This window comes from Wyeomyia smithii, chromosome 2 (assembly GCF_029784165.1).
Source record: "Wyeomyia smithii strain HCP4-BCI-WySm-NY-G18 chromosome 2, ASM2978416v1, whole genome shotgun sequence".
NCBI lineage: Eukaryota > Metazoa > Arthropoda > Insecta > Diptera > Culicidae > Wyeomyia > Wyeomyia smithii.
The window spans coordinates 272,755,639-272,779,378 of record NC_073695.1 but is presented as its reverse complement, the minus strand read 5'-3'; the positions used below and the strand labels follow the sequence as shown (position 1 = coordinate 272,779,378).

Below are 23,740 nucleotides of genomic sequence, written 5' to 3'. Positions count from 1 at the left end.
CTGACGTCGGCAGGGTTACTTTAAACACCCTACCTGCGTTGTCAGTTAGCCGTTTCGAAAATACTTGGTCTATTTATTTGTTTATTTTTTTGGTAGATGCCAATCTGGGTGCATTGCTTACAATATGTCGAGATTTATTTTAGCGTGGTTTTGTGGAGTCATTTCATTTGCTAAAGCTCTGCTTGAATGATCAGAATTGCCCCAGTAGGTGAGAGCTTCAGTCCTTTGTACACGCTGGCTCTCACAACACGGAACTTGTAGCATTAGAATATAATTCAGAAACTTATCGCGGTCTGACCGAACGGTTACGGACATTTGGCCCAGTTTTGTGCCCTTGTTTTATGATTTTTCTAGCTTTTGAACAAATATTGGAACACATAGACAATTTTTATTAATTATGTGAAAATCTTGTTGGTCGGAATAGCAACTAAATTTTGATTGCGATTGCTTTGGCATTTTATCATTCAACTTAGAATTCTGTCTTGTTCGATATGCATATTGCTTTTTTTTTAATTTTTGAGCTATGAGTGCATGAAACTTTTTTTTTATACTCAGTAGGTATCTTAAAGACAAAACAAAAAATTATCGGGTCGAAGCACCGTGTAGCGTCGGTGAGAGGGAATAAAGCGGTCGTACATAATGCTCCGGTGTAAACGTGTCTTCGGCCTTGGTGAGCTTTGCTCATCTAATAGCGAATTTCTTTATTGCACCAGCTCACCTCGTTTTGACCTGGAAGCGCACTAACTGCTGTCAAAACCCTTCTTTATTCGCTCGATTTTGACCCAGTTTTGACCTGCCGTGCTGCCCGAAGCGCACTGTAAAATTTGTCAGCTTCAACCCACCACCGCACTTGCTAAGTTAGTAAACAATTATCTGGCATCTCTTTCTTACTTGCATCTTGAATGGCGATGACGTTTCATTATTCCTCGGCAGTTTTGACCGCACACAGTGGAATAAAGAAATTCGCTATAAGGATTATCGGTGTATTGTGATTTCCGAGATGTACCAAATCATTATTTCAGAGACTGTACGCCCGTTGGTTCTTTTTTAGCACGTTACGATTCAGAGTAGGTTTCGTTCGTTCGATTAGTATTGTAATTATCCAATCGCGACAAAGACAAACCCGGCATGGATGCCAAATCTATTCCTGTTTTGAATGTTGAGAGTGGGTTGTGTTTCCGATTGATTCTACTACAAGCTGTAGTGGAATTGGGTGGAAGCATGGCCTGTTCTCAATACTCAATTCCCTTCTACTAAGACGCTCAAAAAGAAATTTATTTATTCCTGTTTTGCCGTTTCCCTTTTTTTTCTTTTTTTTTTTCTCTAATAAAGCGGGTGTTTTGGCTTTTTCGTCATACCACGCCCTTGTTTGCTTTCGGAGAATGCAGTTCAGTTTCGCGCGTGGTATTTTGACTGCGCTCAGTGTGACTATCTTAATACAGCGCTCTATCGGTTATTTGAGCTGGTACCAGTAGTTTGCGTAGCTTGCGTACGGCGTGCGGTTGTTGCGTTTCACGAAATCCATTCGTTTCTAGGTAAATTTGAATTAAGTTCACGGCATCAAACGCGAAGTTTCGTGTGATACAGACTGTTAACGATTGGTAGGTCGCCGAAGATAACTAGATCGTGGCGCGGTTCTATTTATATCGTCTCCTGGTGGCCGGTTACCCAGAGACCGAGAAGTAACCATATCGTGCGCGAATTTGTGTAGAAAAGATCGCACCATGAACCTCGATGGATCCAGATCAATTCCCTTCCACTAACACTAGTTCCTTCCTTTGATACTTGTGGATGATGCAGAGGATTCCTCGGTCTCTAGTAGCAACAAGTATTAAACTAACATTCCCGATATCCCTTCCTCTATTGATCTGCATTGGGCGTGGCCAGCTACGTTATTGACCAGAGAAAAGAAAGATCACCAGGAATTGTACACTGAAAATGGCTTGCTACTCCTAGGCACCATTTTGACGGTTCTTTGTGCAATTTCAGCTGATTCTGGTCAATCGCGGGCAACACACGGGCGATCAAATATGCTATGCTATGCTATGCTATGCTAGAAGAATGAATAACCATGAGGGTTACCTGCGTCTTTGTTGAGAAGCGTGGATGAGTGTTGTTTATAAACTTCTAAACTTTCAGCTACGTCTAATTTCCATAAATTATTAACGGGGCGGAGTAGGTGAATGTTATTCGAAGTTAGTGGATGTTCCTCGGTAAAAATATGTTTAGCCACTTTTGATTTGAAAAGGTGTGGTGAGGCATTTTCTGAAACTTTACTAGCTTTTGTGACTTCTGCGAAATGTTCTTTAAAACGTATCCCAAGATCACGTTTAGTTTGTCCAATGTAAACCATATCACAGTGACTGCATACAATTTAATAAATATGTTCAGGGTATCAATAGGGTCGTTGGTAATCCTCAATTTTGTTTTGAGTTGGGTATTTCTACTAATGTAGACAATACCCATCTCAAATTTTCCAAATATCGAACGAAGTGGGCGAACGACTTTCAACGAAATCTCCAGTGCTCTTAACTGATCGACTTGAAAAATTCTTGGGCATAGCTTGAAATTCTTTTACCAGCCTTTTAGCCAATTTTTCTGTGGGAGCTTCTATACTGCTGCGATAATTTCTCTCATTTCATTTCCAGGTTTGTGAATTTTGGGGAGACCTTTCATTCTTGGAAGAACTGGATTTGAAACACGAAGATTTTGTGAAGCATCACCCAAAACTGGTTTGCATTCTTTAATTGTATTTTCGACACGTTTTAGCATATCTCCAAGAGGATTAAGTCGCAGCTGCCAATATGGACCTTCATCAATTTTTTGGGCCATTTGTTCATCATAGTCAGACTTGTCCATGATGACGGTTTTGTTCCCTTCCCCCTGCTTTTAAATAGTAAACAGAATGTTTACGTACTTCCTCAACTGTCTTTATATCAGACGAATTTTTAAGACGTGGCAGCGTCTTAACAATATTTTGACGTTGACTAACGTCTATATCGAAGTTAGGCCCCTGAATTTGAAAATATAGTAATTCAACCAGGGAAAACCAGAGAAAAGTGGTCAGGTTTTGAGCGCTTATTTTGCAGTCATCTATAATCAGGTTTTCGAGGTTTTGGCATCAATCGATCAGAAATTCTTTTACGGTTAAATTTATGTAACAAAAACAAACTTTTGTTTGAGATACACTATTGAAAAATTGGTAATTAATATCGATTGTCTAAATCATACCGCGCAGCCAATCACTACCTCTCTTCCCAAGCACAGTCGACACTAACGGATACAATCGATCTGACTTTGTTGTTATTGTTGTTGTCACTTTCTGTTTCCGATGTTTATGCTGCTGCTAGCGGAAAAAACCTTGCAAATATGCATCTTTTTGTTGGTGTTAATTTTACGACAGCGGCCGGCGCCCCATCATTTTAATTCCAAAACCGCACCAGTGACATGCGAACGCTAGGTGATAGCAGCTGAAAGGAGGAAAGACAAAAGAGTACCGGTCATCTAGTGCCGGTTTCACCCGTAATGCTGGTGGCTTTTAGTAGTAAATGGCTACTGCATAACACTTAAATGGCTGGAATTCTGGACGGACTAACCAAGAAACTATAATCGGTAAATGGCACTATTTGGTGCCTCGAAATTTTGGTACAGAAGCGGCTAATTAAATTTTCTGTTTTACCAAATGCTGCTGCTAGCGGAAACAACCTTGCAAAAATGCATGTTTGTGTTGGTGTTAATATTACGACAGCGGCCGGCGCAGCTTTCAAGAAACATTTGTCTCTACCATTCCATCATCTATGTGGCCCCTCCTTCTTTCTAATTATCTGACGAAGCCTTGGTATGAAACGTATCGTTCGAACGTTTCACCCCATCAGTGTCATTATTAAACCGTACCGGATACATACGGACGCTTGGTGTTAGCAGCTAAAAGGAGGAAAAACAAAATAGTACCGGTCATCTCGTGCCGGTTTCACCCGTAATGCTGGTGGCTACTGCAAAATATTAAAATGGCTGGAATTCTGGACAGAAACCAGTAAATAGGGACGTTGCGATACCATTAAACATCGATACTTAGGATCGATACCTGTATCGAGAGCCAGTACTGATTTTCCGATAGTATCGAGGCTAACGTATCGATACCTAAAAGTATCGTTGCGCGATACCAGTTCATTCAAAATATAACTCATAATTCTTTTTTATTATTTATTCCACAAGATAAAACGTTTAATTCAATTAAACCATTTATATAGGCCATTTTTCGAGACGTTTTTGAACTCAATCTATGAATGAAATTTTGACAGAAAGCTAGGAACCGCTGACATAACGCACGTAAAAGCAACATCATCAACAGCAGAATACGTAACACCTGTCAGTTCGTAAAATGGTCTTTAAATTTACTGAATCTAGAAACACCAGCTTCTGCAGACACTTAGTCGTAAGTCAATTACGCTTTTCCTTAATAATTGATCCTGTTTTCAAAAGAACCGCTTGCATGGCTCTGTAGATTTTACCTTCGGATCTGCATGACCGTAGAAAAGGATCGTTCCCGTAGGTTAATCTACAGAAATTTCTGTTAAATTGGCATTGCCGATGAGATGGCATGCATGCATACGATGCATCAAAATGGCACAGGAAACAGCAAGTTTTCTGCTTCGTTCGTTTTTCTTTACAGGGTTGTTTTGAGTCTTTTTGATACTGAGAGGTGTGTATCGATATTAATGAAGTATCGCTGATAAAACATCAATACCAAAAATGCGAGTATCGGAAGTAGAAGGATCGATTCTGTTTTAGTATCGGTGGTATCGCAACGTCCCTACCAGTAAACAAGAAATCGGCAACCTCGCAGTTTTATAATAGAAGCGGTTAGTTAAATTTTATGTTTTACAATTGCTGCTGCTAGCGGAAAAAAACCTTGCAAAAATGCATGTTTATGTTGATGTTAATTTCACGACAGCGCTAGGTGTTAGCAGCTGAAAGGAGGAAAGACAAAATAGTACCGGTCATCTCGTGCCGGTTTCACCCGTAATGCTGGTGGCTTTAGTAGTAAATGGCTAGTGCAAAATACTAAAATGGCTGGAATTCCGGACGGACTAACCAGTAAACGAGAAAAATCGGCAACTGGTATTTTTTGGTGCCTCGAAATTCCATTACAGAAGTTTTGTAAAAGAAGCGTTGCAATTCCCTCTACTATTTGTTTCAATGGAATATTTTTTTTTTATAAGAATACGGTAGTCAACGTCATGCGGTCGTGTCTTGAATACCACCCTCCTACTTTTTTAAAAATATTTACTTCTCAAATTTCTAGTAGAGTTTAATGGAAACTTTTGATTTCATATTTCTGATTTCGTAAATTATTCTACCAAGACGCTCATTTTTCAAATTAAGGTAATTCAACGATTCTCTCTGAAATGGCTTGATTCGCCGGAGCTAATGTGCTTCGAAAAATATCAACATGATCCGCTATTTGCATTTTGCAAAATCTGCTTGGATAAACTAAGTATTGCTCGTGGTGGAAAATCAAATTTGTTCAACCACTTGACCACCAAACGCCACCGTGAGGCAGCAAATAAAGTTAATATCGACAAGACGTTGACAGAACCAAAAATGAACGAACCTTCCAGTATTGATAAAATAAGTGAGGCTGAGCTCAAGATATGTTCATGGGCGCTAGAACACAACGTGGCGTTCGCTGCTGTGGATAAACTCGCCGATGTCTTGAAAGGTTTATCCATCGAGCCAAAGTTATTACAAAAATTGAGGTTGGGAAGAACAAAAACGGTATCAGTTGTCGAGTCTGTTATCGCGGTTACTCAACATGACGAGCTTGTAGCTGATATGAGGAAAAACGACTTTTCCATAATTATCGACGAGTCTACTGACCAAAATAACCACAAAACTCTTGCGATAGTGGTCAGGACAATGAACAAGAAGTCATTTTGTGCGAAAGATGTTTTCTATGCCGCTGTTGAAGTTGAGTGTGCTGAGGTGATCACGTGACTCTGCACGCTGTTATTGTAGAACAATTTACCATAGACAACATTGATTATAAAAAAAGGCTTAAAGGATTTGGTTCGGATGGAGCATCGGTATTGATGGGACGCAACAATTCTGTAATGCAATTGTTAAAAAAGGAGTGCCCAAACATGATCGCCGTAAAATGTTCTTGCCATTCGCTAGCGCTGTGTGCAAGCTACGCTTGCGAAAAAGTTCCGTCCTATGTGGAACAACTAATGCGAGACATCTACAACTATTTGGCAAACAGTCCGAAACGTTCTGGTGAATATAAAAATATACAAGAGATTGTTGACCTCAAACCTTTGAAGGTTCTGCATCCGTCCGCCACCCGGTGGCTCTCATTAGAGGCTGTGATCAAATGGAATCTCGAGAGATATGACAAGCTCAAATTATTTTTTTCCTTCCAAGTTAAATACGAACAAAACCAGACAGCTAACCGAATATTGAGCCACCTTAACGATCCTATGACAAAGCCGATTATGTTTTTTCTCAACTATATACTGCCTCTCATTAACAATGTAAACCGCACTTTCCAGTCTGAAAAGTCGCAATTTTGCGAAATCTACAATGAAACCAATACATTGATATTGATAATTTTAGGAAGTCTCTGCTCACAAAACTACGTTGAAAGTCTCGTCGAAGCTGACTTCAACGTAAACGATTTTCATACGTTTGTTAGGAAACCTGATGCTATTTATATTGGTATCGATGCAGAAGAAGCGGAATGTGGCTTGGATGAAGCACGAAAACTGACATTCCGAAATATTTGTCGGGATTTCTATATAGAATTGGTGAAATCTTTAATTAATCCTAGAACATTTGTGAAATTGGAAAATTTAAATGATTTGATGCGACAATTCCCCAAATTCGTAACAGTAACTGATCGACAAGGACTGGATAACGAATTTCGCTTGCTAAAAACAAACTTTCTGACCGGGAGATTCACTGAAACAGACGACTTAACTTGGTCTGAGTTGTTGGACAGCACTAGGCGGGATGGTAAATACATGTTTCCGTTACTAAGATCGTTCGTAAGAAATTTTTTGATAATTCCACATTCTTCGGCTTGTGTTGAACGCATATTTTCTATATATAATTGCAACAAGTCTAAAACCAGGAATCGCATGGCCCCTAAACTAATGGGCTCAATTTTAAAAGCTAAAAGCTACGTTGTTGACCAAGGAGGAGCTACTAATATTAAATTAACGAAAACTCTAAAAGATAAATTCAACAAAAACATGTGTAAACATCATGTAGAGAAAAATGAGTAATGCCGTGTTCAGTTAATACATTGATTGATTTTCGCCTAACTATAGGTTTGAACCAAAGAAAAATAAAGCTATGCTTATAAAAATGATGATTTGTTTAGATATTTACTTCAAATAAGAATTTTTCCGTCCAACATTCTAAGTTTGCTCGATACAGATTTTTTGGTCTGTAATACAGATATACAGATATTTTCGAAAAAAAATACAGAAATAAATGTGGCAACCCTGGCTCAAGGTCTAGATAGAATTATCGGTACACTAAGAACTTTTGTGAATTGCAATGCACTGGAAATTATGACAACTTTGGTTCTACTCTTCGATTCAGATAATAATTGAAATTTTATGAAAACATTTTTAGGAGTATTTATTTTAAATGCAAGCTGCATAACTTTTGTTACCCCTTGTTTTTACAAAATCAAATATGAACCCCCTTTTTGTGAACCTCTTATTGTAAATAGCTCTAAAAAGTAATTGTTTTCGTTTGTTTTACCACAAAAGATCAAAGTGGTCCATAATATACAAAACACGAGCAATAAATGAAACGATGTGACTATTTACATATTAATAAGTTAGCGTTTAGCGATTAGCGAAAGGTCCGCTAATGTGGGCTTAGCGCTTAGCGATTATCGAGCTAAATTTTCAGATTAGCGGCTCAGCGATTAGCGTCGCTAAATTTTCAGTTAGCGGTGCCCACCACTGGCTTTATTATTTATGAACAAAATCGACTTTTTCACTTCTGACCAATGCGGTGACACGGGGCGGAATCCGAGCTCAAAAGGACCTTCAATACCTTAAGAAATATCGTAAATTATTCCACTTACCTGTAGTTGATTGTCAAACTGTTAAGCCAGCACCAGAGCACCTAATTTAGTCAATCCACGCCGGTGACCACGATTCACGTAATCATTCAAACTATGCATATATGTAGTATTCTATTTACACTGATCACAAACGCCATCGCAATTTTTTGTGAAAAATATGTCGAAGTGGGCTGCAACTTGCCTAAAAAGTATAGCGCGCCGCGATGTCGCGGTTCAACTGTGCGTCCGTGGTCTCAGTACCGTGCTGGATCGAAACCCGTACAGTATCGAAATCCGTACACCTTGATGTTTTTCTTCAGTTTTAAGCATTATAAAAATGAAAATTCATATGATAGTTACATGTACATGTCCGTTGAGCTGTTGGCCTTCTGGTTAATTAAACTATGCGCCAGTAGGTACAGTCAGCAACTGCGCGAGCATTTAGAGCAAATAGTTCCAAATTAATTATGTGCAGTAGGTAGATGAGTCTTCATTTGCGTGTAAGTAAACTAAAAAGTATTTGAGCTGGTGGCTATTTGCACACACGATGGCTTGACGGGGGACTACGCAAATTATTTTTCACCAGATTTATCTGTTAAATATGTTCACAATCCAATGAACCGTGAACAGCGTGATATACTGTTGCGTGGCTGAGTGTGCTGCACTACTGCTATCACTTTCATCCGACACGAGAAGCATTTGGTTGTCCTCCTTCCAACCTGTAACCCAAGAAGAAACACGATGAAAAAATGCCACAAACATTTTTGGTCTACTATGTGCTTATTATGAGCAAGTTGTACAGATTGAAACCTCACTGTTTCATCTTGTTTAGGATATTTTGAGTTTGAGCTTTGAAGACACATCTACTATAACTCTGCATTTTTTGTGAATTTTGATATGGGCCCTATAACTTATTTGAAAAAATTAAGAGTATTTTTTTCATACCCTCCGCTGACTCCCACATCGAAGTTCTCAGAGTTCGCGCTAAGAGCCCCCTAATAGTGGACACTTACTATTAGCAAAAAAGAAAACAACATGCGGACAATTAAACTATATGTACGTAACAACTGTTGAAATCCCAGTGGAATGTTGTGCCTTCAAAGGGAATCGCAAACAACAAAACAAAAATTTTAAGTATTTGAAATATAGTTATAACGTGTATGGTTACTATAAGAAAAGACGAACTAAAAAAATCTTCAAATAAAAATGCAGGAAAAAGATAACAGGGTCCAAAAAAAACTACATTTGCAAAAAGGTTTGCCCAGCTAAATATATCCGTTTACACCACTGATCAAATATTCTTTCGGCTTAGTTTTGAAAAGGATGGTATTAGTTGTTGTTTGTAATTCATTGAGAAGTATTTTTATCGCTGTTTGTTTTTCGAAAATTGGATAAACTGCCGTTACCCAAATAGCAACGTCACTAATTGATATTGTGCAAGCACCTGGAAAATCGTCAACGCTCTCATCGGGACATCGGAAGACAACTCGGGATCGTGCAGTCAACGGTGAGTCGTGTGATTAGACGTTACTACGGAACGGATGATAAGACTTACGTCAACGCCCTTTAGAGTGGATAAATGCATAATAAAAGCATAATAATGCTTCAATAGGCACAAAGAAGCGTACCCTTTTCAAAAGGCCTCATATGGTTGAAATTTTTGCAACTTTTTCAAGATGAGTAAAATAAAGTTATCTAAATATATAAAAATGCAGCTATGTCTGTCTGTCTGTCTGATCCAACTACTGAACCGATCGGCGTGAAATTTCGTATATAGGGGTTTTGGGGGCCGAGAAAGGTGACTAAGATAGTTCAAGACCCCTCCCTTTTCTGGGAGGGAGGGGTCCCATAAAAATGAAACACCAATTTCTGCATATCTCGAGAACTAACCAAGTAAATGGAACAAAATTCGGCAAGTGAATAATAATAGTTTGACACCCCTCCTTCTTCTGGAAGGTTAGGGTTTCCTACAAATGAAACTCAAATTTTTTCACAACTCCAGAACTAATCGAGTAAATGGAACCAAATTTAAGATGTGAAGGTTTTTGGGGGCGAAAAACATTTTAATGGTGGTTCAATTTCTGGATGGGAGGGCTCTTATACAAATCAAACATGAATTTCTATGGTTATTTGATACCCCTCCGTATTCTGGAAGGGGAGGCAGGTCTTCCATACACATTAAACAAATATTTCAACCAGGTTTACCGAAAAACAGCCTACAATGATCGGGTCGATGCACATGAGCCAAAACACGACTACAGACGCCATTTTTGAATTTAGGTCGACCTCAGACAACATTTTAAATTGTAAGATGGCAACTTCTGGAAAACAGCCGCAAACGACCAAATACCACCCACTATGAGTATTTCCGGAATCAGAAGCTAAAAAATTTACCACAGACACCATTGAATTGTAAGATGGCGACTTTTGGTTTCTGGAAAACAGCCGAAAATGACCAAATAGCACCCAATATGTATTTCTTATACCAGCTCAGGGACCAGAAATTTCTCCAAATGCCATTTTGATATCCAAGCTGGCGACTTCCGGTTTTGGAAAAAAACGCCAAAAAAGACCGAATATTACTCAAAATGGATATTTCCGTAATCGAGATGATGCATAGAAGCCAGGCATTGACCCTGGACACTATTTTGAATTCAAAGATGACCACTCTCAGTTTTGGAAAACAACAAAATGACTGAATAATACCCGATATGAGTATTTCCGGAATCAGATTGATGCCAGAAAAACAGCTGAAAATGATCGAATACCACTCAATATGGTAATTTTCAGAATAGAGGTGATGTACAGAAGCCAAAAGTCGAGGATGTTGTCATTCCGATAAAACCAATCATTTCAAACGATTTGCCTTTTGACTTTAATCGTATTCTATGGCCGATTCGTCGTGCATTTGCAGACTATAACAAATCGCAAGGGATCAATGAGTTTGGAACGTTTAAAATTAATAAATTAAACACAAAAACGGGCGAGACGAAGTTTGCCGGGCCAGCTAGTATATTATAAATAATCAATAACGAGCAATTTTCACTCAAACACTTACTTTTAATAAGACATTTTAAATGCAACTCAAATATCTTATTGAAGGCATAGCGAGATATGACATCAAAATTCTATGATATTTTCATATCCATGTACGAAACGTAAATATCTTTCAGACAACACGATAAGTTCTCATAGCTAAATATGTTATTGATGAGTTAAGATTTTGTTATGCTCTCCTGCCCGGGTAATGTTTGTATTCAAGAACGAGGACCTAATAATATATCATTTGCGAAGAGGTCTGATGTTCCTCGAAGCATTAGGTTCCATAAACTTTTATAAAACTTAAAAAAATAAAAGAACCGATCCACAAATCGTTGTCGATTTCCTTAAAAAACTTTGATTTCACAGATCAGTTCATCAACATGTTCGATAATAGCAGTCGTTCCGAAGCCTTCCCGGAAACTGAAAAACGTACATATCATTATCGGTCGTTTCAGAAGTGGCATATTATGCACAGCGATAAAAACGGCCTTGTTCTGTAAGATTTGAAACACTGCGACCATTGTTTTGATATTTTGTGGTTTGGTCAAACCTAACCATTTTGCTTTTAACTACTCTGATGGTTTTACTCATATGCAATCGTTTCCACATTACTGGTACTCTGCCTGTGATCGCATAATTGTAACATTCGACATTTTATGGATTTCGTGCTTTTTATTGGGAAATGCTTCGAATAGTATGTACTTTTTACATCTGGAAAAATATGCTTATGTTTGTGTGAAAAAAGTCGTAAAAAATACCAAGTTGTTTTGTCACATAGCGTAAATAACCGCAAAATTGTCACACTACTTAACTTTTTCAACTTTTTTGTCAAAAAAGTTTCCATCCAAATCCACATCTGCATCCTTTGGAACTCGGAAGTTATTCTGGTCCGGTAACCAACCACCGGTGATCCGTTTCTGGTGTTCAGCTCATGCTTGTTGAATACATGAAAAACTTCTTTTTCCATGTGATATATTCCAAAAGTAGCTTGAAAGTGACGGCATAAATGTATCATTGCAAAAATTTCAACCAATTTGACTTCAAAAGTAATATTCAATGTATACATAGTGTAAAGTAGTGCTTTTTTCATGATACTAAGTTTAGTTAAAGTGTCTATTTGCGAGAATATATTAGTAACAATGCATTTAAGGTCAAAATATAAAAGTGCGAATTGCTCGAACAACCAATTTTGCAAATGTTACAAATATGCGATTATGGGCAGTACTGTCGCAACTAAATTCTGTGGTAACGATGATTTCTAGTTGCTGTTTCGATTAAAACAGTTATCAGAGATGGGTGAACAACTAACAAGAATAAACCACTGTTTGAGCACCCTAAAACTGATCGCTCGCTTGGAACCGAAGTTTACCGAATAATTTTCGTGAGTTTTTTTCGTATGATGAATATTCTGATTTCAATCTATGTAGTGTAGGTAACATATTCTAAGCTAAACTCAAACAGTAGTTTATCAATTAGAGATACTCAGAGAGAGAGAGATAAGTGATAAAAAAACTGCCAATTTGACAACTAGGTTTTACATGTCGGAGTTGCCAGATCTCAAGGCGCAATATGGAGCAACTTCTCTATTTCATGATGGTGACGGTGAAACTCCTGAGAAATTTGGTTGATCATACAAAAGGCTTGTATGGCCATCAGTTGAAAATTACTTGATACAGCAATTTTAGAGCATTCTCAATCCATTGTTTAGCAACAGAACATGAAAAACCTGTAAGGAAAAATATATCCTTTATTGTACCTGATTGATACACCTTTCTATTTGTTACCTTTCTTGTTCGTTTGGCTCACAACATGCTCTTCGTATATCTCTCCCTCTGAGTTTCACTAATATCAATCTGTTATTTACCGTTTTCTCTGTCAGAACTTGTTTTCAGATTTAAAACTAAGTTAGCAAACTTTAACAATAATCAATTAAAGTTAGGTACCAATCGAGGGACACTATTCCAATCACCCCGAACCTATTTTATGCATGTTCCATTAGTTTTACAGGCGTTTTTTTTTCAGCACCGGAAGTGGCTCCTGAATAGCTGCAATATGGGTCGATTTGTTTCAAATGATGCTTGTTCTCAGATTTCTTTGTGATTAACGGTGATGACGGTGAGCATGGTAGCTTGTGTACCACTAGTGTGCTGATTTAAAAGCTATTTTTTTGTGTGAAATCAAGTGCTTTTGGTGATCTAGTGCTAGTGATCCGACAGCACAATTGGATATCTCAACGGATAAGTAGAAGTGTCTTTGAATGCTTTTAATTTATTCTGTTTTTTATCGATTTATTTTATACCAGCGCCGACCAACGCATCTATGTTATATAGACGCTACGGCCGCTGATTGAAATTTCATTGTTGTGTTTTTTCATTGTTCATTTGCCTTTACCCTCCGTTGCTGCTGGACGAGTCCAGCGTATTGGTCTACAGCAGCTTCGGCTTGTTTGCAGCGGGAAGATGGATTGTGGCAAATGTGGTAATATCATTCGCATTAGCGACGATCCGGTTGTTTGCGTTGGTAAATGCAAATCTCAGTTCCACAGAGTTTGCACGCCCCTTACGAAAATAGCAGCGAAAGTCGTTAATGATAATGATAATATTGTGTTTAAATGTGTTTCGTGTTTATCAGCCTGTGATGACAGTGGGAAAGATGATGTTTTGAGTGAGTTGACAAAGATGAGAGATGCCTTATCATCTGTCTCTCAGTCGCTCACAAATAATCAAAACAAAATTGAAACCCAAATAGATGTTGCTGTTTCTAACGCGATCGAGACTATTTTGAAATCTGTCAGCGATTCTCTTCGTGAGAGTCTAGTAAACATTGAGACCAGTGTTGCCAGAAAGCTGGATGATTTCAAAAACCAAATAGTCTTAAATACCGATCGCGATAGAAATAATGGTCCAATGAACAGAAAAAGGAGTCGAAATGAGAGAACGGTTCACTCTGAATCGGACTCTAACCCCAGTAAAAAGGTGTTACTAGTACGTGATGACGAGGTTTTTTCGGAAAGTTTACCAACATACGCGAATGTTTTAGCGAGTTCGACTGGGAGTATATCAAATGAATTACAGAAAAAGGAAAACCGTAAGGCTCGGCCGGTCATTGTGATCAAACCGGTCGAGACTTCTCAATCTAGTGAAGATACTAGATGTTTTTTGAAAAAAACTTTAGATCCAAAAATCCACAAAATCAGGAACTTTAGAAATGGTAAGAATGGCTCGATAATTGCAGAGTGTGCAGTAGGGGATAATGTTGAGGTTGTTAAAAAAGACATTGAAAGCAACCTGGGTGAACGATATAATGCTGTTATTCCCACAATCGCGAAGCCTAAGTTGAAGATTGTGGGAATGAGTGATCGATATTCCTCCGATGAATTCATAGACTTGTTGAAAAGTCAGAATGATAGCATCGGCTTTAAAGAAGTAAAGGTTATTGCCGAGTATGAAAATTCACGCTTCAAATATAACAAGTTTAACGTGATAATCGAAGTTGATCAAGACACTTATAACTGCCTAATGAATGCTGGAAAAGTAAGCATTGGGTGGGACAAGTGTTTTGTACGAGAGGCCATAAATGTATTGCGTTGCTTTAAATGTGGCGAATTTGGTCATAAAAGCACAGAGTGTGTTAATCCTGAGACATGCTCTCAATGCAGTGAAAAGCACAAAACATCGGAATGCGCTTCTACTGATTATAAATGCGTAAATTGTCTAAAACATAATAATGAGTTAAAAATGAATTTGGACGCGAAACATTCAGCATCAAGTTCGCAGTGTCCAGTTTTTCGGAGATTGTTTGAAAAAAGAAAAAGCAACATGTTGTCAAGTAAATAGCAGCTGAAGAAAATGCAATGTGAGAGGAAATTAGAAATAGTTTATCTTAATATTGCTGGTTTATCCACGAATTATGTTGCTTTGCGGCATCTTGTGGAAAAAAAACGACCAATGTTAGTATTGCTGGCTAAAACTCACATAGTGGAAGCTGATGCATTTGATCAATATAGTATTCCGGGTTATAAAGTTGCTTTTTGCCTTTCACATTCCAGACATACTGGTGGGGTTGCTATTTACGCCAAGGAATCAGTCAAGTTCAACATTCTATCAAACGAATCTGTCGAAAACAATTGGTTCCTGGGAATATCAGTTCAGAGAGGCATGACGATGGGAAATTTTGGAATAGTCTACCATTCCCCCAGTTTGAGTGACCAGCGTTTTTTGGAAATTTTAGATAACTGGTGGGAAAATTTTGTTGATTTGAATAAATTAAACGTAATTGCTGGTGATTTCAATATTGATTGGCTTGGTGTATCGAACTCGAATCAATTAAAGCAATTAGTCGGTTTTTTCAATCTAAGACAAACAGTTTTTCAATTTACAAGAATTTCCAGACACTCTCGTACCTTGATTGATCATGTGTTCTCCAATTTTGATAATGTTAATTCCTTCACAGAGGCCGATTATAAAATAACAGACCATGAGACAATTTGTATTTCAATTGAAAACGATCAAAACCGAGAGGATAAAGTAAAAATAAAGTGCTGGAATAGTTATTCGAAACAAGCAATGTCTCAGCTTGTTTCAAGAAGTTTGAATTTTCATCCAATAACTGGAGATTTGGACAATAAAGCAGCTGTTCTAACCAAAACGTTGGAAGACTGTACCGAGAATCTAGTTTCTGAAAAATTCGTTGAGTTACAAAATTCGAACAGCTGGTACTCTTTAGATCTTGTGCGTTTAAAACGTATAAGAGATAAATGTTATAAAAAATGTTGTAGAAGTAATGATAACGATGATTGGAACAGGTACACCGCGGCGCGAAACATATATTCACGCACCTTGAAAAAGGCTAGATGTGCATATATACAACGGAAGATCGATCAACATCAAAATAACAGCAAAGAGTTAAGGAAAACTTTAAAAAATTAATGAAAAGTAATAATACATTATCACAGTCCATAACTTTTAATGGTATTGAGGAAAACTCCGCACGAGTTATTGCAAATAAATTTAACAGTTATTTCGTTGAAAGTGTTCAATCGATCAATCAAAGTATTGATGCTGTCAATGAACCTGACGAGATAATACAGCCGATCCATAATAACTGTAGATTTGATGGTTTTCATCCTATTACTTTTGCAGAGTTGAAAGCTATTTGTTTCTCTTTGAAGAGATCAGCTGGTATCGACAATGTCAACGCAAAAGTAATACAAGATTGCTTTCATGTAATTGGACACGACCTGCTGGACCTTGTTAACGAATCTTTACAAACAGGGCACGTGCCTGAAGTTTGGAAGGAATCTCTTGTGGTTCCTATCCCCAAAATTACTGGGACGGATAAAGCCGAAGAGTTCCGCCCCATTAGTATACTGCACACATTAGAGAAAAATTTGGAGCTAATTGTTAAAGGCCAGCTAATGCATTATTTCAACAGTAATGATTTGCTGATCCCAGAACAATCGAGAGGGACACTCTTGTGAGTCTGCATTGAATTTGGTGTTAGCAAAATGGGAAGAGAAAATCGAGGCTAAAGAAACTATTTTTGCGGTGTTTCTGGATCTAAAACGCGCTTTTGAAACAATTTCTAGGCCCTTATTGTTGCAAACATTAAAACGCTTTGGTATCGTAGGGACAGCATATAAATGGTTTGAAAGCTATTTGTGTGCTAGAACTCAGAAGACTCGTTTTTGTTATTCTGAATCAGTTTCCATTGCTAATACACTGGGTGTACCGCAAGGAAGTGTTTTAGGGCCCATTTTGTTTATTATTTATATTAATGACATGAAGCGAGTTTTACGGTTTTGTGATGTAAATTTATTTGCCGACGACACGGCTAAAAATCCAAATGATGTTGAAACACTTTTAAACCAAGACTTACATTATCTGGCGAATTGGTTAAATTTTAAACAACTTAAGCTTAACATTAGCAAAACTAAATATTTGATTATTTCTTCGGCCAACTCCAGACCAGACGTAAATATTGCAATTAATGGTGAGACGATTGATCGCGTGAATGAGTTAAAATATCTTGGAGTAATCATTGATGACAAGTTAACTTTCAAGTCTCACATTGACAACGTCATCAGAAAAATGGCTAAAAAGTGCGGTATTCTGTGCCGTTTAAAAAATGAATTGACTGTTAGTAGTAAAATTTTGTTGTATAAGTCAATCATTTCACCACATATAGACTTTTGTTCATCCATCTTATTCCTTGCAAATAATACACAAATATTGAGATTACAGCGGTTACAAAATAAAGTAATGCGATTAATATTAAGATGTAATAGATACACTTCCTCGAGTTTCATGCTGGACGCGTTGCAATGGCTTTCTGTGAAGCAACGAGTATATTTTTTAACAATGGTGTTCCTTTATAAAATTTTTAATAATATGCTGCCTCGATATTTGTGTGATCGAATTGATAGGGGAAGTGATTTTCATAGGTACAACACTAGAAACGCGGAAGACGCTAGAACACCACACTTTTTATTTAGTAGATCACAGAACTCTCTGTTGTATAAAGGAATTAACTTTTTCAATTCGATGCTCAGACAAGTGAAACGTGCAGCAACAATTGCGGAGTTTAAAAGGCTTTGTATTTCACACATAAAAACTGTTTTGTAGACAGATTTCAACGATTTTTTTGTTAATTAATAAAGAAGATTGTAATATTTAAGTATATTTTTTTTTTCAAATTTATCTGGTACACTAAGTTATTATGTTCATTGATGATGATGGATTTTTGTTTGAATATAGCTAATAATATTTAATAGTAGAGTTAAAAAAAAATGAGTTGACTACACATGTTTGAGCCACGCGCGCGTAGACTGACATAGACAATCTGGATACTGAGTACATCAGGGTTAAACCCCTGAAATTGAAACAAAAGGCATATCGGGTTGATAAGTTGCTTTTTTGGTTTGTAATATTATATATATTTTCATTAAGATTTTTAATATTTATCTGTTTTCACGATTTAGAACAAAGGGTTGGGAGAAAAAACTGAAAAGGCTTGGGTTTGCCTATGGACTGTATAGCTCGTTATCGAGAACTATAGTATCATAGGATCTCTCTCGTAGTTTTGGATCGTTATCCAGAACCAATTCAGATTAGTTAAAGCTCCTAAATGTTAGGTTCGATTCCTAACCAAATCCAGATAATTTTCGGGTTGGAAACGTTTTGGATGAGCCTTGGATCAATGATGTTATTGGAAAATCGTTTTTTTTTTTTAAATTTTCAAATTATCGGTATTCTTTTGAAGGATTACTATGTCTGTATTAATTACCAGTCCGTTATTTGTTTGCCTACTGGTTACATTGTATGTCTTTAAATAATATCTTTCTTAGATAAATCGACCAGCTCAAACCGATGTAGGGGTATGGGGTGGGACCATCATCATCATTAACGGTATTTCTTATATTCGTAAGACAGCTAGACAATCAAAGTTTTCGTCTCCATCATTGAAATTTTCCGGAGCATCTTTTCATTGTGGTAATGGTTCAGCTTTAGTGACCCTCGCGGTTTTCGTTCAGAAGGAAAGAGTGATCACTCCGCTATCAACTATAAGTTGTGGTGGTTAAATGAAAGTGATCGATCAAAAAATCGATCAAAGCAGATAGGACCTTTTGAAATGTTTTCATTCTCTTGTTTTCATTCTAGAAATGTATTCATTGTACAAATCTTGCGTTACTCATTTCACTCATCTGTTGTGCGAAATCTGAGCAAAAGTTGTGTGAAATGAGAAGATACATTGATTGATTGACACTAAATGATGTTGAAGGTTTCCAGCCAGCATCGAACGGTTTTGTAACTTTGTAACCGTTTTCCAGGTCTTACTGTAGTAAAACAATCATGTTTTGGCAAACGATTGTCCCTTTTTTCTCTCTCTCTGTCTGTCTTTTTCTCTCTGTCTCTCTCTCTCTCTCTTTCTCTTTGGGGCCATCCACATTCCACGTGGACAGCTTTGGAGGGGGGGGGTATGTGTAATGTCCACGGTACATACAAAAATTTTAGAATTTACATGACCAGTTGTTCACGGAGGGGAAGGGGGAGGGGAGTCAAAATCGTTGAAAATCTGTCCACGTGGAATGTGAATGGCCTCTTTCTCTCTCTCTTTCTCTCTCTCTCTCCTCCTCTCTTTCTCTCTCTCCTTCTCTCTCTCTTTCTCTTTCTAACTCTCTTTCTATCTCTCTTTCTCTATCTCTCTTTCTATCTCTCTTTCTCTCTCTCTTTCTGTTTCTCTCTCTTTCTCTTTCCCTTCCTCCTTCTCTGTCTCTCTCTCTATCTACCTCTTTCGCTCTCTCTCTCTCTTTCTCTCTTTTTCTTTCTTTCTCTCTCACACACACGCACACATACACATTTTTATATCTTATGTTTCAATGTACCTAACGTCCTTATAAATGGTCAAAAATGCTCGAAAAATTTTAAAAAAAGTCAAACTCCCCGATAGAATATTTTCAAACAACATATTAGACTGAACTCTTAACATTGGATTCTGTACATTTTGCTCTAGATTACGAGCTACGAACCTCAGATTCTAGATGGTAAACTGTAAATTATACGTTTTGGGCGATTGGTTGTGGACTCTAAGTTCTGGATTATGGCCTTCAGATTCTAGACTTTGCAGTCCGGGTTTTGGATTGCACACATTGCACTGTAAATCGAGCTGTTGTTTGGACACACTGTACACCAAACTGGACTAATACTGGTGAAAAGCTGAATGCAATCAAAACTAAACATGATATCGTCAAGATAGAACTCAGAAGGACTGGAACTTTTTCTTAGGGCTAGAACTGGAAATTTAAACTGAAAATATAACTTATTGGGCAGTGATTTCGGCACGCAAACAATTCACACAAGATTATTATTAAAATCAAACCAGCATCAGAATCCCGTTTGGAAAACGATACAAAGTTTCGCTGCTTCCGTGCGGATATATTTCATTGACTTTTCTTGAGTAATTTGATTTTTCTTCTTTTGTAGATTGAATTGTGTAAGTTCTTTCTTCCAGCCGGAATACTATCCTAACCAGTGACTGTGCATGCTCAGATAACTGTTTCCTGGAAACTGATTTTTAGTAATATTTTGTCTGGAGGTAATATTCAGGAATGATTTATTTTTTATTAGTTAACATCCGGTAGAAAACAAAACTTTAACGGGTTGTTCTGAAAAAAAAAACAAAAAAACATTCCAGAAAACAGTTTACTAACGATCGAATATCCGCGTGATTTAGATTGTATTTGTTGGGGCGTGTGTGTGTTTGTGTATATATAGTAACTTATCGTCAATACAACAGCTCTCAAGAAAACTTTCTAGCTATAAATGCAAATGACACCTTCTTTGGTGAAGGTAGAACAAAATGCAAAAGCATTCGCTTAAAACAAAAAAAAAACAATAACTTAAAATAAATAGAAAAATAAATATTAAAACCTATGAAAACAGCCTCACAATTGTACCTAAAACTCTAACCTAAAAGCATAAAACTATTCAAAGTATGGAACCTAAAAATTTGGAATGACACATACTAATACTTATAATGGCAATCAACAGAAAATAATACTCGCTTAGTTACTGTACTATATCCCCGTTCTCGTCACATAACCCATAAACCATTCCACTAAAACAACATTTAAAGATAGTTCGGGTGTCCTTTGTTGATTGCTCCGGTCTCTGCCTATCCATCGGCAGTAGTAAAGCACCGGCGAGATAGAGATAGATATACGTACTTCAGCGGCACATGGTGGACGCTAAACATTACTCCTATTCGTCTAAACAGCGGTTTAAAAGTGGTAAGCGTACTGTCCGTCTCCCAGACACTAGCCGTCCAGCGGCGGACCCAGATAAACCATCGATATTTCCGTGTTTCCGTACACTGCTGCTACCGTCGGGTAGAAAATTTTGTCCGGTAAATCTAGAACCGATTCAAACCATTTCTTTTAATTTTCAACTGGAACCATATCCAACTCCCATGAGCTACTAACCTGTAAAAGCTACTCCCAAAAATTCATAGTTTTTCTCAAACGATAACGTATTATCGTCACAGTCCAAAATTACGCGAATTCTCTCACCGACCTTATATTTGGGCGCATTGTTGAGCAGTGGATAGATTCCATGCGCATCGCCATTATGTAACAGCAGATTGTCCACCAAATTCCAACCCCAGCTCTGATCGTCGGCTCCTATAAAAACAAGTTTCATATTAGATTAATACTGACAAAGCGCGACGGAACCAACCTAGCAACGCGTAATAACCGTGACACTGTATTGCAGCATCCTTGGTTGCAATCCCTACAACTGCAACTGTTCCTAGAGGACCCTCCCACCTGACTTCCCACGCATGTCTCCCATGCTGAAATCCAATTTTCCCACGAGACCCGTCCGTGCTTTGGGCCACTGGATTCCTGAAGGCGAAACAAAACATAAACAAAGTATTATTCAAAAGAGAAGTGGCGAACCCAACTAACCTGTGCAGTGTGAATCCATTCGGTTTGATATACACATGTCGGCTGCAATCATATGGATTCCATGCGTGGTAGAAAGCTCTCAGTTTTCCCTTGTAGGTCGGCACTACCGATAGCAGATCGTTTTTGAACGCGTCGGGAGCTAGTTTCTGCATACACTGGGACCGCCACACCTCGTTGTTTTCGTCGTTCAAAAAGCGGTTCCAACTTTTACACACTAGCGAACAATTTCGCAGGTCCTGTAGCTTTAGGTACGAGAAAATCAACTCCAGTACATTGTCCGGAATATCCGGAGCATACTCGGTAAGATCGTCATCCATTGGTGGCAGAGGAGCGGGCACGTTTACCAACCAGCTTCAACCGGCTTACCGTCGACTAGATTTATATGAGTGTGTTCTCGCTTTAAATGGAGATCTGCAGCACTTTTACAGCGCACAAAAGGAAAAAGTTTTCAGCTAAACATTTGAAATTAGGTTTTTTTCTCCATCTCTGTTTTGACAATTGAAAGTGATTTTTTTCCTTCTTTCGAAACGTCAGTCGCCCCGAATTTTTGAGAACAACTACTCCAGGGTCGAACTTGGTTTTTAAGGTTTTTCGAAATCATCTGATCGGTGCTCTTGCTGCTACATGCTGTCAGTCGAATTTTGCTACCAGATCTGAGACTGGCTCTAAATATCGCGCTTTAGTGAGTCGAATGACTATTCATGGAAAAGAATATTTTTTTAATAATGTTTCAATAATAATCCGCAGTACTCGCCACCCATTACAGTGGTTGTGACTAAGCTGTCATTAACAAGATCGTTTTCTTAAAAACAATGAGAAACTTAAACTCAACAAGCAACTTCGAGTAAAAACCCTATATCAAAGATTAAGTTATATCGCAGACATTCATTTTCGTCGAGCAGTTCACTGGAGTTATCTGAAAGATCTGCATTTTCTAAGTAAAAAGTGATTTAATTTATTTTCTATCGTTGTCCTTCGCTTTTTAAATCACGATTTAAAACTCTGCTCGAAATTGCTACAATGACAGTTGTCATTGTAGCGATTTAGAGCGAATTTTTATTCTTCATTTAGAAATCGAAGGATAATGATATAAAGTTTGAAAAAATCACGTTTTGCTCAGAAAATTACACTCTTTGAGATGATATATAAAAATCGGAAATCCGTGAATAGCTAAACAACCCAATTACAGCTTACAGCTACAGCTACTTACAGCTACTGTTACGGTTTTGTTGGTGTTATTTTTTTCGGGTTTAGATGAAATAAAAACTTGTTGTATCTTAACAACCCAGTTGAAATTATTAATAACCATAAAACGTGTTTAACAAAATAGTTCCGACTGTATGGGCCATCGGTTAACTTAAGTGGCCAGATGATCTGAGCTGCAACGTGGGACACCATAGGGACTTTGCGATGGAGGGAAGGAGGAGGTTTGATTTGGTGGTTATTTTGGATATTCTCAAAAATTACACGTTAATAACTCCAAGAATCGGGTTTCTATTGGGTCCTAACATTTTACAAGGTTTTCTGATTTTTATGTATCAGGTCAAAGAGTGTATTTTTTGAGCAAAACGTGACTTTTAAAAAATGTTTATCATTTATCCTTCGATTTTTAAATAAAAATAAAAAACTGCCTAAAATGCCTAAAATGATAATTACCATATACCGTACATGGACAAACCACATACATAAGACATACGTAACACTCAGGAAGAAATCTTCTAAAAAAGTTGGTACAAAATGAACTACTCGAAAGTACCAACCTCTGTAAAAAAATGCCTGTTTATGGATGTTGTGTACCTGCGCAGCCCTGCATTTGTCTCGTTCCCACTCGAAAAATGCAGCATTGATTTTTAAAAACAACTATTTGACAGTTTCGTAAGGGATTTTGTTGAGGGCTCGAGTAGAGCCGCTATGAAGAAAATTCATTCCGTGCATTTTCGTCGAGCAGTTCATACTGGTGTTGGTACCGGGGGATGTGGGGCAAAGAGTACCAAAAAAAATCATAAGAAGGTTGTATGCAAAGCCACGACCACAAGGTTGAAGTAGAATACTTTTACAAGAAAAATAACTGCTTGCGTGTCAGTTATTTTTTCTAGTAAATAAACGTTGACCGTTCATTGGCAGTATTGTAATTTCTTTTTGTCTGATATTTT

The 23,740-nt window shown here is 37.7% G+C and overlaps 1 protein-coding gene and 1 pseudogene across 1 annotated transcript; one reads left to right on the top strand and one right to left on the bottom strand.

Moving 5' to 3' along the window:
- Positions 1-5,604: 5,604 nt before the first annotated feature.
- LOC129720615 (uncharacterized) lies at positions 5,605-9,607 on the top strand (annotated as a pseudogene).
- Positions 9,608-19,984: 10,377 nt separating this feature from the next.
- LOC129722196 (F-box/SPRY domain-containing protein 1) lies at positions 19,985-22,109 on the bottom strand. Its single transcript, XM_055675486.1, has 4 exons — positions 21,588-22,109; positions 21,358-21,524; positions 21,105-21,302; positions 19,985-21,034 (listed from the first exon to the last, which is right to left on the bottom strand). The coding sequence occupies exons 1-4, from the start codon at positions 21,902-21,904 to the stop codon at positions 20,940-20,942; spliced, it is 777 nt and encodes a 258-aa protein (XP_055531461.1). The 5' UTR covers positions 21,905-22,109; the 3' UTR covers positions 19,985-20,939.
- Between the last annotated feature and the right edge of the window lie 1,631 nt (positions 22,110-23,740).

Coding starts and splice junctions, on each gene's coding strand:
- LOC129722196 (XM_055675486.1), bottom strand. CDS start 21,904: ATGGATGACGATCTTACCGAGTATGCTCCGGATATTCCGGACAATGTA. Junction 21,303..21,357: donor CGGTTATTACGCGTTGCTAG/GTTGGTTCCGTC, acceptor TTGTTTTTATAG/GAGCCGACGATCAGAGCTGG. Junction 21,035..21,104: donor TTTGGGAGTAGCTTTTACAG/GTTAGTAGCTCA, acceptor AATCGGTTCTAG/ATTTACCGGACAAAATTTTC.